Source organism: Hemibagrus wyckioides, linkage group LG14 (genome assembly GCF_019097595.1).
Source record: "Hemibagrus wyckioides isolate EC202008001 linkage group LG14, SWU_Hwy_1.0, whole genome shotgun sequence".
NCBI lineage: Eukaryota > Metazoa > Chordata > Actinopteri > Siluriformes > Bagridae > Hemibagrus > Hemibagrus wyckioides.
Genome location: NC_080723.1, coordinates 25,700,400 through 25,717,937, shown reverse-complemented (window position 1 = coordinate 25,717,937; position 17,538 = coordinate 25,700,400). Strand labels below are relative to the sequence as shown.

Sequence of the window (17,538 nt, the reverse complement as noted above, 5' to 3'; positions counted from 1 at the left end):
CACTCAATTCACACTAACCACACTCTTACCACACACTCAATACACACTAACCACACACTCAATTCACACTAACCACACTCTTACCACACACTCAATTCACACTAACCACACACTGCACACACACTAACCACACACTCAATTCACACTAACCCCACTCTTACCACACACTCCACACACACTAACCACACGCTCAATTCACTCTAACCCCACTCTTACCACACACTCAATACACACTAACCACACTCTTACCACACACTCAATACACACTAACCACACACTCAATTCACACTACCCACACTCTTACCACACACTCAATACAAACTAACCACACACTCAATTCACACTAACCACACACTCCACACACACTAACCACACACTCAATTCACACTAACCACACAATTCACACTAACCACACACTCAATACACACTAACCACACACTCAATACACACTAACCACACACTAACCACACACTCAATACACACTAACCACACACTCAATACACACTAACCACACACTCAATTCACACTAACCCCACTCTTACCACACACTCAATACACACTAACCACATACTCAATTCACACTAACCACACTCTTACCACACACTCAATACACACTAACCACATACTCAATTCACACTAACCACACTTTTACCACACACTCAATACACACTAACCACATACTCAATACACACTAACCCCACTCTTACCACACACTCAATACACACTAACCACACACTCAATTCACACTAACCCCACTCTTACCACACACTCAATACACACTAACCACATACTCAATTCACACTAACCACACTCTTACCACACACTCAATACACACTAACCACATACTCAATTCACACTAACCACACTTTTACCACACACTCAATACGCACTAACCACATACTCAATTCACACTAACCACACACTCCACACACACTAACCACACACTCAGTTCACACTAACCACACACTCCACACACACTAACCACACACTCAATACACACTAACCCCACTCTTACCACACACTCAATACACACTAACCACATACTCAATTCACACTAACCCCACTCTTACCACACACTCAATACACACTAACCACATACTCAATTCACACTAACCACACACTCCACACACACTAACCACACACTCAATTCACACTAACCACACACTCCACACACACTAACCACACACTCAATACACACTAACCACACACTCAATTCACACTAACCACACACTCCACACACACTAACCACACACTCAATACACACTAACCACACACTCAATTCACACTAACCACACACTCCACACACACTAACCACACACTCAATACACACTAACCACACACTCAATTCACACTAACCACACTCTTACCACACACTCAATACACACAAACCACACACTCCACACACACTAACCACTCACTCAATACACAATAACCACACACTCAATACACAATAACCACACACTCAATACACAATAACCACACTCTTACCACACACTCAATACACACTAACCACATACTCAATACACACTAACCACACACTCAATACACACTAACCACATACTCAATACACAATAACCACACGCTTACCACACACTCTATACACACTAACCACACTCTTACCACACACTCAATACACACTAACCACACACTCAATACACACTAACCACACACTCAATTCACACTAACCACACACTCCACACACACTAACCACACACTCAATACACACTAACCACATACTCAATACACACTAACCACACACTCAATACGCACTAACCACATACTCAATTCACACTAACCACACACTCAATACACACTAACCACACACTCAATTCACACTAACCACACACTCCACACACACTAACCACACACTCAATACACACTAACCACACACTCAATACACACTAACCACACACTCAATACACACTAACCACACACTCAATACACACTAACCACACACTCAATTCACACTAACCCCACTCTTACCACACACTCAATTCACACTAACCCCACTCTTACCACACACTCAATATACACTAACCACACACTCAATTCACACTAACCACACTCTTACCACACACTCAATACACACTAACCACACACTCCACACACACTAACCACACACTCAATACACACTAACCACACACTCAATACACACTAACCACACACTCAATACACACTAACCACACTCTTACCACACACTCAATACACACTAACCACATACTCAATACACACTAACCACACACTCAATACACACTAACCACATACTCAATACACAATAACCACACTCTTACCACACACTCAATACACACTAACCACACTCTTACCACACACTCAATACACACTAACCACACACTCAATTCCCACTAACCCCACTCTTACCACACACTCAATACACACTAACCACACACTCAATTCACACTAACCCCACTCTTACCACACACTCCACACACACTAACCACACGCTCAATTCACTCTAACCCCACTCTTACCACACACTCAATACACACTAACCACACACTCAATACACACTAACCACACACTCAATTCACAATAACCACACACTCCACACACACTAACCACACACTCAATACACACTAACCACACACTCAATACACACTAACCACACACTCAAAACACACTAACCACACACTCAATTCACACTAACCCCACTCTTACCACACACTCAATACACACTAACCACATACTCAATTCACACTAACCACACTCTTACCACACACTCAATACACACTAACCACATACTCAATTCACACTAACCACACTCTTACCACACACTCAATACACACTAACCACATACTCAATACACACTAACCACACACTCAATACGCACTAACCACATACTCAATTCACACTAACCACACACTCCACACACACTAACCACACACTCAATACACACTAACCACACACTCAATTCACACTAACCCCACTCTTACCACACACTCCACACACACTAACCACATGCTCAATTCACACTAACCCCACTCTTACCACACACTCAATACACACTAACCACACACTCAATTCACACTAATCCCACTCTTACCACACACTCAATACGCACTAACCACACACTCAATTCACACTAACCCCAATCTTACCACACACTCAATACACACTAACCACACACTCAATTCACACTAACCCCACTCTTACCACACACTCAATACACACTAACCACACACGCAATTCACACTAACCCCACTCTTACCACACACTCAATACACACTAACCACACACTCAATTCACACTAACCCCACTCTTACCACACACTCAATACACACTAACCACACACGCAATTCACACTAACCCCACTCTTACCACACACTCAATACACACTAACCACACACTCAATACACACTAACCCCACTCTTACCACACACTCAATTCACACTAACCCCACTCTTACCACACACTCAATTCACACTAACCACACACTCAATTCACACTAACCCCACTCTTACTACACACTCAATACACACTAACCCCACTCTTACCACACACTCAATACACACTAACCACACACTCAATACACACTAACCCTACTCTTACCATACACTCAATTCACACTAACCCCACTCTTACCACACACTCAATACACACTAACCACACACTCAATTCACACTAACCCCACTCTTACCACACACTCAATACACATTAACCACACACTCAGTTCACACTAACCACACTCTTACCACACACTCAATACACACTAACCACACACTCCACACACACTAACCACACACTCAATACACACTAACCACACACTCAATTCACACTAACCACACACTCAATTCACACTAACCCCACTCTTACCACACACTCCACACACACTAACCACACGCTCAATTCACACTAACCCCACTCTTACCACACACTCAATACACACTAACCACACACTCAATTCACACTAACCCCACTCTTACCACACACTCAATACGCACTAACCACACACTCAATTCACACTAACCCCACTCTTACCACACACTCAATACACACTAACCACACACTCAATTCACACTAACCCAACTCTTACCACACACTCAATACACACTAACCACACACTCAATTCACACTAACCCCACTCTTACCACACACTCAATACACACTAACCACACACTCAATTCACACTAACCCAACTCTTACCACACACTCAATACACACTAACCACACACTCAATTCACACTATTCCCACTCTTACCACACACTCAATACACACTAACCCCACTCTTACCACACACTCAATACACACTAACCACACACTCAATTCACACTAACCCCACTCTTACCACACACTCAATACACACTAACCACACACTCAATTCACACTAACCCCACTCTTACCATACACTCAATTCACACTAACCACACACTCAATACACACTAACCCCACTCTTACCACACACTCAATACACACTAACCACACACTCAATTCACACTAACCCCACTCTTACCACACTCTTACCACATACTCAATACACACTAACCACATACTCAATACACAATAACCACACTCTTACCACACACTCAATACACACTAACCACATACTCAATACACACTAACCACACTCTTACCACACTCTTACCACATACTCAATACACACTAACCACACTCTTACCACACACTCAATACACACTAACCACACACTCAATACACAATAACCACACACTCAATACACACTAACCACATACTCAATACACACTAACCACACACTCAGTACACACTAACCACACTCTTACCACACACTCAATACACACTAACCACATACTCAATACACACTAACCACATACTCAATACACAATAACCACACTCTTACCACACACTCAATACACACTAACCACATACTCAATACACACTAACCACACTCTTACCACACTCTTACCACATACTCAATACACACTAACCACACTCTTACCACACACTCAATACACACTAACCACATACTCAATACACACTAACCACATACTCAATACACAATAACCACACTCTTACCACACACTCAATACACACTAACCACATACTCAATACACACTAACCACACTCTTACCACACTCTTACCACATACTCAATACACACTAACCACATACTCAATACACACTAACCACACTCTTACCACACTCTTACCACACACTCAATACACACTAACCACATACTCAATACACACTAACCACACACTCAATACACACTAACCACACTCTTACCACACACTCAATACACACTAACCACATACTCAATACACAATAACCACACACTCAATACACACTAACCACATACTCAATACACACTAACCACACACTCAATACACACTAACCACACACTCAATACACAATAACCACACACTCAATACACAATAACCACACACTCAATACACACTAACCACACACTCAATACACACTAACCACACACTCAATACACAATAACAACACACTCAATACACAATAACCACATACTCAATACACACTAACCACACACTCAATACACACTAACCACACTCTTACCACACACTCAATACACACTAACCACATACTCAATACACACTAACCACACACTCAATACACACTAACCACACACTAACCACACACTCAATACACACTAACCACACACTCAATACACACTAACCACACTCTTACCACACACTCAATACACACTAACCACATACTCAATACACACTAACCACACACTCAATACACACTAACCACACACTAACCACACACTCAATACACAATAACCACACACTCAATACACACTAACCACACACTCAATACACACTAACCACACTCTTACCACACACTCAATACACACTAACCACATACTCAATACACACTAACCACACACTAACCACACACTCAATACACAATAACCACACACTCAATACACACTAACCACACTCTTACCACACACTCAATACACACTAACCACACTCTTACCACACACTCAATACACACTTATCACACTCTTACCACACTCAATACACACTAACCACATACTCAATACACACTAACCACACACTCAATACACACTAACCACACACTCAATACACACTAACCACACACTCAATACACAATAACCACACTCTTACCACACAATAACCACACTCTTACCACACACTCAATACACACTAACCACACTCTTACCACACACTCAATACACACTAACCACACTCTTACCACACACTCAACACACTAACCACATACTCAATACACACTAACCACATACTCAATAAACACTCACCACACACTCAATACACAATAACCACACTCTTACCACACAATAACCACACTCTTACCACACACTCAATACACACTAACCACACTCTTACCACACACTCAATACACACTAACCACACTCTTACCACACACTCAATACACACTAACCACACTCTTACCACACTCAATACACACTAACCACATACTCAATACACAATAACCACACACTCAATACACAATAACCACACACTCAATACACAATAACCACACACTCAATACACAATAACCACACTCTTACCACACAATAACCACACTCTTACCACACACTCAATACACACTAACCACACTCTTACCACACACTCAATACACACTAACCACACTCTTACCACACACTCAACACACTAACCACATACTCAATACACACTAACCACATACTCAATAAACACTAACCACACACTCAATACACAATAACCACACTCTTACCACACAATAACCACACTCTTACCACACACTCAATACACACTAACCACACTCTTACCACACACTCAATACACACTAACCACACTCTTACCACACACTCAACACACTAACCACATACTCAATACACACTAACCACATACTCAATAAACACTCACCACACACTCAATACACAATAACCACACTCTTACCACACACTCAATACACACTAACCACACTCTTACCACACACTCAATACACACTAACCACACACTAGACACACTTTATATTATTATATTACACATTACTATATATTATTTATATTATCTATGAAGAATACTGTAATATATTCATTCTCTCTCTCTCTCTCTCTCTCTCTCTCTCTCTCTCTCTCTCACCAGCACTAATCTGTGTGATATCTTTCCTGGTGGCTCTGATCTTCACCATGGGGTCAGGAAATTACTGGCTGGAGATATTTAACAGCTACGTTGGCTCCGTCCCGCTCCTCATCATCGCCTTCTTTGAAATCATTGCCGTTGTCGTTTTCTATGGAATGGGACGGTCAGTGTTAGAGTTGTTGTTTTAACAGGTCACTATTAGTAGTCAGGTCTTTATGTGAACATGAGAAGGAAGTGCTTCAGTGGAACAGGTCGTAGGAGATCAGAGAGTTTGGTGATAGTTTGGAGAATCCATGAGTATCTGCTCACAGATCAGTGATTTCTGCTCACGTCCTTCTTTTCCTCCTTCTCCTTCATTCTTTTATATATACTTCATCGGATGATTTGTCCCGTTTAGGCTTTACAGTGGCTCCTGATCTGACTCTCGTACCTCTGTTCTCAGGTTCAGTGAAGATATTGAGTTCATGACAGGACGAAAGCCCAATATATTCTGGCGTGTGTGCTGGATGGGAATCAGTCCAGTCATGCTGCTGGTGGTGCTGGTGGCGTATGTGGTGGTGCAGGTGCAGGTGCACCCCGAATACCCCGCCTGGAACCCACAATATGTAAGAGAAATTCTCCACACATTAGCTTAGCTACACGCTGTACAGCTAGGCTTATAAAGCTGATTAATGATTAATAACAGTGTTATAACAGTGCTGACATCATCACTGCTCCTTCTAAACTCACTACTCTGGGTCTGGGGCTCACTGGCTCCCTAAATCAGCTGAAAAAGAAAAAAGAATCAGAAGACTGACAGAATAAACAAACAAACAAACAAACAAATAATAAATAAATAAATAAATGAAAAAGGGATTAGAAAAATAAACTCAAATATGCAAAGAGTAAGAAAGGATTAAGGGAATTAATAAACACAGAAAAGAAGAAAATAAGGACAAGAAAGAAAGAAAGAATCAAATATAAAAAATAATAAAATCCCAATAAATAAAAAAATGTAAGTTAACAAATAAATAGACAAAAAGATAAGAAAAATCAGAATAAACAATAACAGAATAGATAGATAGATCTCATCACTTTGTGTGTGTATGTGTGTGTGTGTGTGTGTATGTGTAGTCTAAGTTCCCAGAAGCGGAGGTAAAGCCGTATCCTGACTGGGTGTTTGCGATCTGCGTGCTGCTCTCGGCTCTGCCGGTCATCCCCATCCCCATCGTAGCTCTGTATCACCTCATCAGACGCCTCACACACTCTCACACACACACACACTCCCTCTCAGACATACAACCCGAGAACCCCTACACCAACGGAGCCTATATCCCTGACCAGTAAACCCACACAAACACCTACACTTTATTCTCCTTTATTTCTGTGCTGAAAATCATCCTGCTGTTAATGATGTCTCGCTACTGCGTGAGGCTACGCTAGCTAGCGCTAAAGGTGATGAAGTATAACCAACACTAATCCCTGGAGAGAGACCGCGAGCAGTCTGGGGATGAGTGAGAGCACAGAGGGGTAAACACGGAGAAACAGAGGAATTATGTTCTGAAATAATGATGATGATGATGAATAATTGTATTAGACTGTTTATATATTTAAATCACGTCTCTCTTCATGGTTCTGTTATTATTTGTGTCTCTGATGTAAAAGAATGTTTCCTGATATTTCAATAAATAAATAAATGAGATGAACGCAAGATGAAGTGCTCTTAATGCTAAACTGCTCAGAGCTCATACTAATCCCCAATCTAATCCAATATAATCTAGTCTAATCTAGTCTAGTGTAATCTAATCTATTCTAATTTATTCTAATCTAATCTCATCTATTCCAATCCAATCTATTCAAATCAGAATGTATCGTATGGCAGCAGTGTGGATGACAGGTTTATAATTTCATGACAGTTAAATAGAGAAGTGTTAGCCCCGCCCACATCTACACACTTATACAACCAGAAAACAAACATATGACTGGTTTATTTATAAAAACAATGAGAGGTCACCTGAACCATTGATGATAGTTTTTAATAACAGTATAAATCCTAGTTACATAAACACCCAGTGAATTGTGTGGTCACTGCTGGTGAGAGTGGATGGGTCAGATGCGGATGGTGGTGAAGTCAGGAGGAATTCTGGGAGTCGCTGCCTGGAAAACTCGTGCCAGTCTGACGCCACGGAGCGTGCTCATTAGACACCTCTTCCCTGTGGAGAAAACGGTACAAATAAACATGACACTCAGGAGCTGTACTGAGTGAAGATACCAGTGTGTACAGACTGCAGTGACGTGAGTCTAAAACGTCACGACGTGAGGAGACCTCGGAAAAGTTTATATCCTCACACGAGGACATCATAGAGGAGCTGACACAGGTGTTTATATTACAGAAAGATTAATCCTCACACTGAGGTATAAAAACAATAAAGACGTGAAATCTCACTCACGTTTGTGGATGTGACGGAGGAGGAGGCGGTACAAAGAGCGATCACGTGACAGGACCGCGTCAAACGCTAAACAACACAACAACTGTACGGCTTCACACTGTAACACACCGTCCACACACACTCCTACTGGGGAGAGGGAGGGAGAGAGAGAGAGAGAGAGAGAGAGGGAGAGAGGAGAGAGGTAGACAGAGGAAGACAGAAAGGGAGAGTTTTGTTTAAATGTGATTTAGCAAACATGTATTTACTGTAATGCACTGATTAATGCAATAATTGGGGGTCATTAGAATTTCTGACCCAGAATTATTGTCCTGCATTCCTACACTGCCCCCTGGTGGTCATAACACACACACACACACACACACACACACACACAGACGATAACATTTTACCAGCTCCATCCTCTTCATGTGCTCTAACACTGCACCTCTCTGTACATCCACATCCACTCCTCCCATTAAACACATAATACTGAAGATATCTGATCTGTCTCACTTAAACTCAGAGCTTCAACTTTATTTTAACGTGTGTGTGTGTGTGTGTCTGTGTGTGCGTGTGAGTGTGTGTCTTGCCTGAGTTGCTGTGTGTGATGCTCTTGTTGGTAATCTTCACCATAATCCAGATCATCTTCAGGAAAATAACTGGGTTTGTCCACACACCCTGTCCTAACGGCAAACTCTTCACACACACATGAAACCTTCACACACACACACACAGATGCTGATGATGTATAGTGCTACATGGGGAACTGATACACAAAGAAGAGATGGCTAGAAATGAATGGAGATCAGTGTGGAGATCAGTGTGGAGAGCTGTGGAGATGGTAGGAGAGGTGTAGTACCTCATGGCCTGCAGCAAGAGAATCTTGTAGATGTTTTTGTACACTGCTTCAGTGGAGTTTAACTGTAGAAAATGAACAATAAAATGAATCATGATTCAATGTTTATTTGATATTATACAGCGGTCACTCTTTGTGACTGACTCACTTGAAGGTCAAGAAGAACGCTGTCACATTTCAGCCTGAGAATATTCAGCAGCTTCTTCCTCATGAACACAGCAGGAGAGTGGGTGGAGTCTAGCGTCAGGCTGTAGCGCAGTGATTGGCCAGCGTACCTGAATGGGTGAGGATAAAGAGTTTATAGTTGGGTTTGAAAGGTAAATATTTGAGATGGAGAGGTGGAAAGATGAAGAGATGGAGAGATCGGAGATGGAGAGATGGGAAGATGTTGTTGGAGAGACGTACCCGGAGTAATCGTTGTAGACATGGAGAGAGCGAGTGTCCAGCAGCAGGCCACACCACGGGAACATACAGTGTGCCGGGAATTCCATCATCTCCTCACACTTCAGCTCATCCCTCACCGGGAAATTCACTGCCACCTTCTGAGGGTTAATCACACAGCCGTAACCTGGAACACCTGCCATCAACGTCCTAACAGACAGACCAACAGATGGAGAGACAGACAGACAGACAGAGAGACAGATGGAGAGACACACAGACAAACAGACAGACACACAGACAACCAGACAGACACACAGACAGACAGAGACATACAGACAGACAAACACTGTGTTATCAAATTAGATTACATATTCATTGCCACTTTCTGAGGGTTACTAGAGACAGACATACATAGACAGACAGACAGACAAATAGGCAGACAGACAGACACAGAAACAAACAGACAAACAGACAAAGAGACAGACAGAGAGACAGAGAGACAGAGACAGACACACAAACAGACACAGACAGACAGACAGACAGACACAGACACTGTGTAATGGAGTTAGATTGTGGTGTATTGTGTAACAGTCATACCTGAGGAAGTCCACTGCTTTACTTAGTCTGGGAGTGATCAGCAAAAAATCATCCACCAACCGCATCAGATAACTATACACACACACACACCCACACCCACACACACACCCACACACACACCCACACACACACCCACACCCACACACACCCACACACCCACACACACACACCCACACACACACACACACACACACCCACACACACACCCACACACACACCCACACACACACCCACACCCACACACACCCACACACACACACCCACACACACACCCACACACACACAAATAAGGTTGATGTCACCATCTATATCATAGTTTTGTAAGAGTGGAGTCTCACCCTCCTTTCTCTGTGAAGTTCTTCAGCACACAGTTCTCCATGTGACCATAACACAAATTACAGAGCATGGTGGAGACAGCAGAACCCTGAGGAACACCACACACCTGCCGGAACAATCTGCAACACACACACACAAAAACCCAACATATTTCAGCATGCTGTATAAGCCTAGATCTTGATATCCAACGCTAATTAGAATGAATATTATGCTGTGTTGCAGTGCATTATGGGTAAGAGGAACAGTGTGTGAACGTTCTACCAAAGCAATCCATCAGGAATGGAAACCTACTTCCTGTCGTACTGGATGATATAGCTGCTCAGCATCTGCTCAAAGAAACGAAACACGTCTGAGCCCTTAACTTCCACAGAGAGCTGTGGAAGACAAATGAGAGATTATTATGAGAAGATTCTCCTGACCTGTTCCCTGGTCATCCCATGTAAGAAGGAAGTATCTGCATAGCTTTTTTAAAAATTATTTTTCTTCTTTTTTAAAGCCTGGTCCATCAGTCCTGCCTGCTCCTCTCGGCACATTGAGTAGATAGCTTCCATTCATGATCTGGACCACACAAAGTCTCACACCTTGCTTGAAAGAACCATGGGTCAGTTCTCTGGACTGCTCCTATTCTCAAAAACAGCTTTCACTCTCCACCAAACCATGTGAAGGTCAGTGAAAATGTGCAGTCGAGAGCACCCTGATGTCACCAGTTACCGTCTAGTACTGTTAATAAACTGGAGTGTTGGATGGTCAGCGATGGTTCTCCACACATGCTGCAACACATTTCTCTTCATGCAGGTCTTCCAGATGTTTCTTCTACTCTTCATCAAACATCTGCTTGCTCTATCTACAAGTGCATTAGTCCAAAACGCACTAAAGCAGAATCCCACATTTATACAGTACATGATTCTTCAAACACACACACACACACTGAAGAAAAAAGTTTGGTTACTAACCTTCTCCACTAAGATGGCATCACGGAGCTTTCCACTGTTCTGCTCGTCCATTACAAAACCCTTCATGTTCAACGATTCACACGCCTCAGCCTTCAGGAAGATAACACATACAGGTCAGGCAGCATACAGCACAAGAGTGTGTGAGAGTTTGTGTGTGTGTGTGTGTGTACCCTGGTACAGGAGTGTTTCTTGATCTCCTGCTCGGAGTCAGTACACACTTTAGCGTAGTGTCTCAGAGAGAACCGGTTCTCCTCCATGGGCTTGAGAACATCTCGCACCACCTCTAACAGCTTGGCGTGAGGGAGACTGTCATAGGCCCCACTGACGTCCACCTGCAGAAACACACACACACATACACCAGAGTGACCAGAAGATTACAAGAAAACACAAATCTTAAAGAATAAATAAATCACTAAGGTCTATGAGGATAATAAAATGGGCTCATTTACCTTAACAAAGTATAACGGAGTGTGTGTGTGTGTGATGGACCTCAGCACTCTGTGGATGTCCTGTCGTCCCCACACAGTCGAGCCCAGCAGAACCGGACGTTCTCGCACACACACACTCAACACATTCTGAAGATCACGCACTGAACTCTGGAACTGGACAAGCAAACTACTCAACTATTGTACACACACACACACACACACACACACACTAGAATACAGAACCACACACACACACACACACACACACACACTACAATACCGAACCATACACACAGACACACCTGCATGGCTGCTCCTGTGGTAATTAAACGTGTGATTGGACGCATGCCGTTGGATTTGGGGATAAATCGGATGCGGGAGGTTACAGTGTTCTTGGGTAGTGAGGTCACTTCTGCAGGACTCAGCTCCTCCCATTGACCTTTAGAGAGATGCTCCCTAAAAATGACCCACAACACACACAACTTCTAAAGATCTATAAACACACACACACAGACATGTTACCAGTCCAGGTAGCTGAAATCCAGTGCTCTAGATCTATTGCCTAAATGTCCAGTTCAGGGTCATTTCTTAAAGGGCATGTCCAGTAGTTAGCAAGGACATAATGAAACATTAATATACTGATTACTGATCAGCACTTTATTTTCTTGCCGTGAGACATCACTGGTTTAAAATGACCTTTAAAAGGGTCACTTGTGTTTGCTAGCTGTTTCACACTGTAGTCCATGACACCCCTGTGGGGTAACAGCTGTGGATGACCACACGGGGCAGGGCAGAAAAAAAAACAATCCTGTAGAGAGGTAGAATTTAATCTAGCCATGGGGTCACAGTCCAGTGACTTCTGTGCTGGTCCCAAGCCCGGATAAATAGAGAGGGTTGCGTCAGGAAGGGCATCTGGCGATAAACATTGCCAAATTTAATCATGCGAATCGTCAGTACTCTGAATTTCATACCGGATCAGTCGAGGCCCAGGTTAACAACAACTACTGTTGGTCGAAGTAGAAGAGGAGGGAGGAGAGTGTGCAGACAGAGAGAGAAGAGGAAAGGTAAGAGTGTAGAACTGAGAATAGGAACTCTGAATGTTGGTACTATGACAGGGAAAGGTAGAAAGCTGGCTGATATGATGGAGAGAAGGAAGGTGGATATACTGTGTGTACAGGAGACCAGGTGGAAGGGGAGCAAGGCTCGTAGTATAGGAGCAGGATTCAAGTTGTTTTATTATGGTGTGGATAGTAAGAGAAATGGGGAAGGTGTGGTCCTGAAGGAGGATTTTGTGAGGAATGTTCTGGAGGTGATGAGAGTGTCAGACAGGGTGATGAGTCTGAAGTTAGAGGTTGAAGGGGTGATGTTGAATGTTGTTAGTGGTTATGCCCCACAGGTAGGTTGTGAGTTAGAGGAGAAAGAGAGATTCTGGGGTGAATTAGATGAGGTGATAGAGAGTATTCCCACGGGGGAGAGAGTGGTGATAGGAGCAGATTTTAATGGACATGTTGGTGAGGGGAACACAGGTGATGAGGAGGTGATGGGCAAGTTTGGAGTTAAGGAAAGGAACCTTGAAGGACAGATGGTAGTGGACTTTGCTAAGAGGATGGACATGGCTGTGGTTAACACTTATTTTCAGAAGAGGGAGGAGCATAGAGTGACTTACAAGAGTGGAGGTAGGAGCACACAGGTAGACTACATCCTATGTAGAAGAGGCAATCTGAAAGAGATTAGTGACTGTAAAGTGGTAGTGGGAGAGAGTGTAGCCAGACAGCATAGGATGGTGGTGTGTAGGATGACTGATGGTCTGTAAGCAGAGGTCAATGATAGAGAAGAAAACCAAGTGGTAGAAGCTGAAAAAGGAGGAATGTTGTGAGGAACTTAGACAGAAGTTGAGGCAGGCTCTGGGTGGTCAGGTAGTGCTGCCAGATGACTGGGAAACTACAGCAGAAGTGATCAGGGAGACAGGAAGAAAGGTACTGGGTGTGTCATCTGGAAGGAGGAAAGAAGATAAGGAGACTTGGTGGTGAAATGAGGAAGTTCAGGATAGTATTCAGAGGAAGAGGTTAGCCAAGAAGAAGTGGGACATGGACAGGACTGAAGAGAATAGACAGGAATACAAGGAGTTACAGCACAGAGTGAAGAGGGAGGTGTCTAAGGCCAAGCAGAAGGTGTATGATGAGTTGTACACTAGGTTAGACACTAGAGAAGGAGAGAAGAACTTGTACAGGTTAGCTAGGCAGAGGGATCGAGATGGGAAGGATGTGCAGCAAGTTAGAGTTATTAAGGATAGAGATGGAAAGGTGCTCATGAGTGAGGAGAGTGTACAGAGGAGATGGAAGGAGAACTTTGAAGAGCTGATGAATGAGGAAAATGAGAGGGAAAAAAGAGTAGAAGGGGTGAACTCTGTGGAACAGGAAGTAGATAAGATTAGAAAGGATGAAGTCAGGAAGGCTTTGAAGAGGATGAAAAGTGGAAAGGCAGTTGGTCCTGATGACATCCCGGTGGAGGTCTGGAAGTGTCTAGGAGAGGCGGCAGTGGAATTTTTAACTAGTCTGTTTAACAGGGTTTTAGAGAGTGAGAAGATGCCTGAGGAATGGAGAAGAAGTGTATTAGTGCCGATCTTTAAGAATAAGGGTGATGTGCAGAGTTGCAGCAACTATAGGGGGATAAAGTTGATGAGCCACACAATGAAGCTCTGGGAAAGAGTAGTGGAAGCTAGGTTAAGGAAGGTAGTGGAAATTTTTGAGCAGCAGTATGGCTTCATGCCCAGAAAGAGCACAACAGATGCAATTTTTGCTCTGAGAATGTTGATGGAGAAGTATAGGGATGGTCAGAGAGAGCTGCACTGTGTGTTTGTAGACTTGGAGAAAGCGTATGACAGGGTGCCAAGAGAAGAGCTGTGGTACTGTATGAGGAAGTCAGGAGTAGCAGAGAAGTATGTCAGAGTGGTGCAGGACATGTATGAGAGGAGCAGGACAGTGGTGAGGTGTGCTGTAGGGCAGACAGAGGAGTTCAGAGTGGAGGTGGGACTGCATCAGGGATCGGCTCTGAGCCCCTTCCTGTTTGCTATGGTGATGGACCAGTTGTCAGAGGAGGTCAGACAGGAGTCTCCTTGGACAATGATGTTTGCAGATGACATTGTGATCTGTAGTGAGAGTAGGGAGCAGGTGGAGGAAAACCTGGAGAGGTGGAGGTTTGTGCTGGAGAGAAGAGGAATGAAAGTCAGTGGTAGTAAGACTGAGTACATGTGTGTGAATGACAGGGAGGGAAGTGGAACAGTAAGATTACAGGGTGAAGAGGTGAAGAAGGTACAGGAGTTTAAGTTCTTGGGGTCAACAGTCCAGAGTACTGGAGAGTGTGGGAAAGAGGTAAAGAAGCGAGTGCAGGCAGGTTGGAATGGGTGGAGAAAGGTGTCGGGAGTTCTGTGTGATAGAAAAATATCAGTAAGAATCAAGGGGAAGGTGATACAGGACAGTGGTGAGACCGGCCATGCTGTATGGTTTAGAGACAGTGTCACTGAGGAAGAGACAGGAGTCAGAGCTGGAGGTAGCAGAGCTGAAGATGTTGAGGTTCTCTTTGGGAGGGACACGGTTAGACAGGATTAGGAACGAGTACATCAGAGGGACAGCTCATGTTGGACGTTTGGGGGACAAAGTTAGGGAGGACAGATTAAGATGGTGTGGACATGTCCAGAGGAGGGAGAGTGAGTATATTTGTAAGAGAATGTTGGACATGGAGCTGCCAGGCAGGAGGAAAAGAGGAAGGACAAAGAGGAGGTATATGGATGTAATAAATGAGGATATGAAGCTAGTGGTGTAAGTGTTGAGGATGCAGAAGATAGGTGGAGGATAGGTGGAGAGAGATGATTCACTGTGGAGACCCCTGAAGGGAAAAGCCCAAAGAAGAAGAAGAAGAGGGGTAGAATTCCTTTCTGTCCCTCCTCGGACCTGTGACCCCTTTCCTGGTATGACACTGTGTGCTTTTAACAGCAGACATGTTCTTCTACATCACAATGACTGCTGCATCAGCCTTTATTTAGACATAATAATTACTTATAAAAAATCAATAATCACCGCAGTAGTTATGGACCTGTACCTGAAGGCCTGGTCCTGCAGTCTGGTCCAAATGTGTCGTCTGTAGAATCTCAGCGCATGCTTATGTCCAACACTCTCTGTGACGTAAAATACAGATTTCACGAGACCTATCACAAAGTCCTTCAGCATCCAGAGCAAAAACTGTCCAAAGATCCACTCTCTGTAGCGATGCTCACTCGGGCAGTGACCTACAGGACAGACCAGAGACAGAAAACACCATCTGAGTTCCATCATGAATGAGGTGATGGTGTGGTTTACTCAAGGTTAGCGTACTGAAAGCTAAGAGGAGCTAAAGATAAACTTGAATCAGTTAGCATCACATCACCATCAATCTCTCTCAGAACACGGAGAAGAAGAACATGCCTTTCAGGACTCACGTTTTTTATTCCCCAGCCAATGACAGTCG

General features: G+C 43.4%; 2 protein-coding genes across 5 annotated transcripts in view; one reads left to right on the top strand and one right to left on the bottom strand.

Annotated features, from left to right (window-relative positions):
- The window catches only part of slc6a18 (solute carrier family 6 member 18), a 42,581-nt gene extending 33,824 nt beyond the window's left edge, over positions 1-8,757 (top strand). For both annotated transcript variants that reach the window (XM_058407604.1, XM_058407603.1), the window contains 3 exons: positions 7,080-7,239; positions 7,519-7,681; positions 8,190-8,757. In XM_058407604.1, the coding sequence (XP_058263587.1) occupies positions 7,080-7,239; positions 7,519-7,681; positions 8,190-8,402 (536 nt within the window). In that variant the 3' untranslated portion in view covers positions 8,403-8,757. The remainder of the gene's footprint in view (positions 1-7,079; positions 7,240-7,518; positions 7,682-8,189) is intronic.
- Positions 8,758-9,041: 284 nt separating this feature from the next.
- tert (telomerase reverse transcriptase) overlaps positions 9,042-17,538 on the bottom strand; it is a 15,333-nt gene continuing 6,836 nt past the window's right edge. Inside the window, exons 2-16 of one of the 3 annotated variants that reach the window (XM_058407418.1) lie at positions 17,510-17,538; positions 17,128-17,320; positions 13,338-13,491; positions 13,057-13,209; positions 12,778-12,939; positions 12,608-12,697; positions 11,946-12,028; positions 11,657-11,773; positions 11,319-11,345; positions 10,746-10,931; positions 10,489-10,615; positions 10,344-10,405; positions 10,075-10,199; positions 9,506-9,628; positions 9,042-9,268 (exon numbers count right to left, since the gene is read on the bottom strand). The exon at positions 17,510-17,538 is cut by the window's right edge and continues 1,199 nt beyond it. In XM_058407418.1, coding sequence (XP_058263401.1) covers positions 9,165-9,268; positions 9,506-9,628; positions 10,075-10,199; positions 10,344-10,405; positions 10,489-10,615; positions 10,746-10,931; positions 11,319-11,345; positions 11,657-11,773; positions 11,946-12,028; positions 12,608-12,697; positions 12,778-12,939; positions 13,057-13,209; positions 13,338-13,491; positions 17,128-17,320; positions 17,510-17,538 — 1,735 coding nt within the window. In that variant the 3' untranslated portion in view covers positions 9,042-9,164. Of the gene's footprint in view, positions 9,269-9,505; positions 9,629-10,074; positions 10,200-10,343; positions 10,406-10,488; positions 10,616-10,745; positions 10,932-11,318; positions 11,391-11,656; positions 11,774-11,945; positions 12,029-12,607; positions 12,698-12,777; positions 12,940-13,056; positions 13,210-13,337; positions 13,492-17,127; positions 17,321-17,509 lie in introns of all 3 variants that reach the window. The other 2 variants (XM_058407417.1, XM_058407419.1) reach the window with 2 other exon arrangements.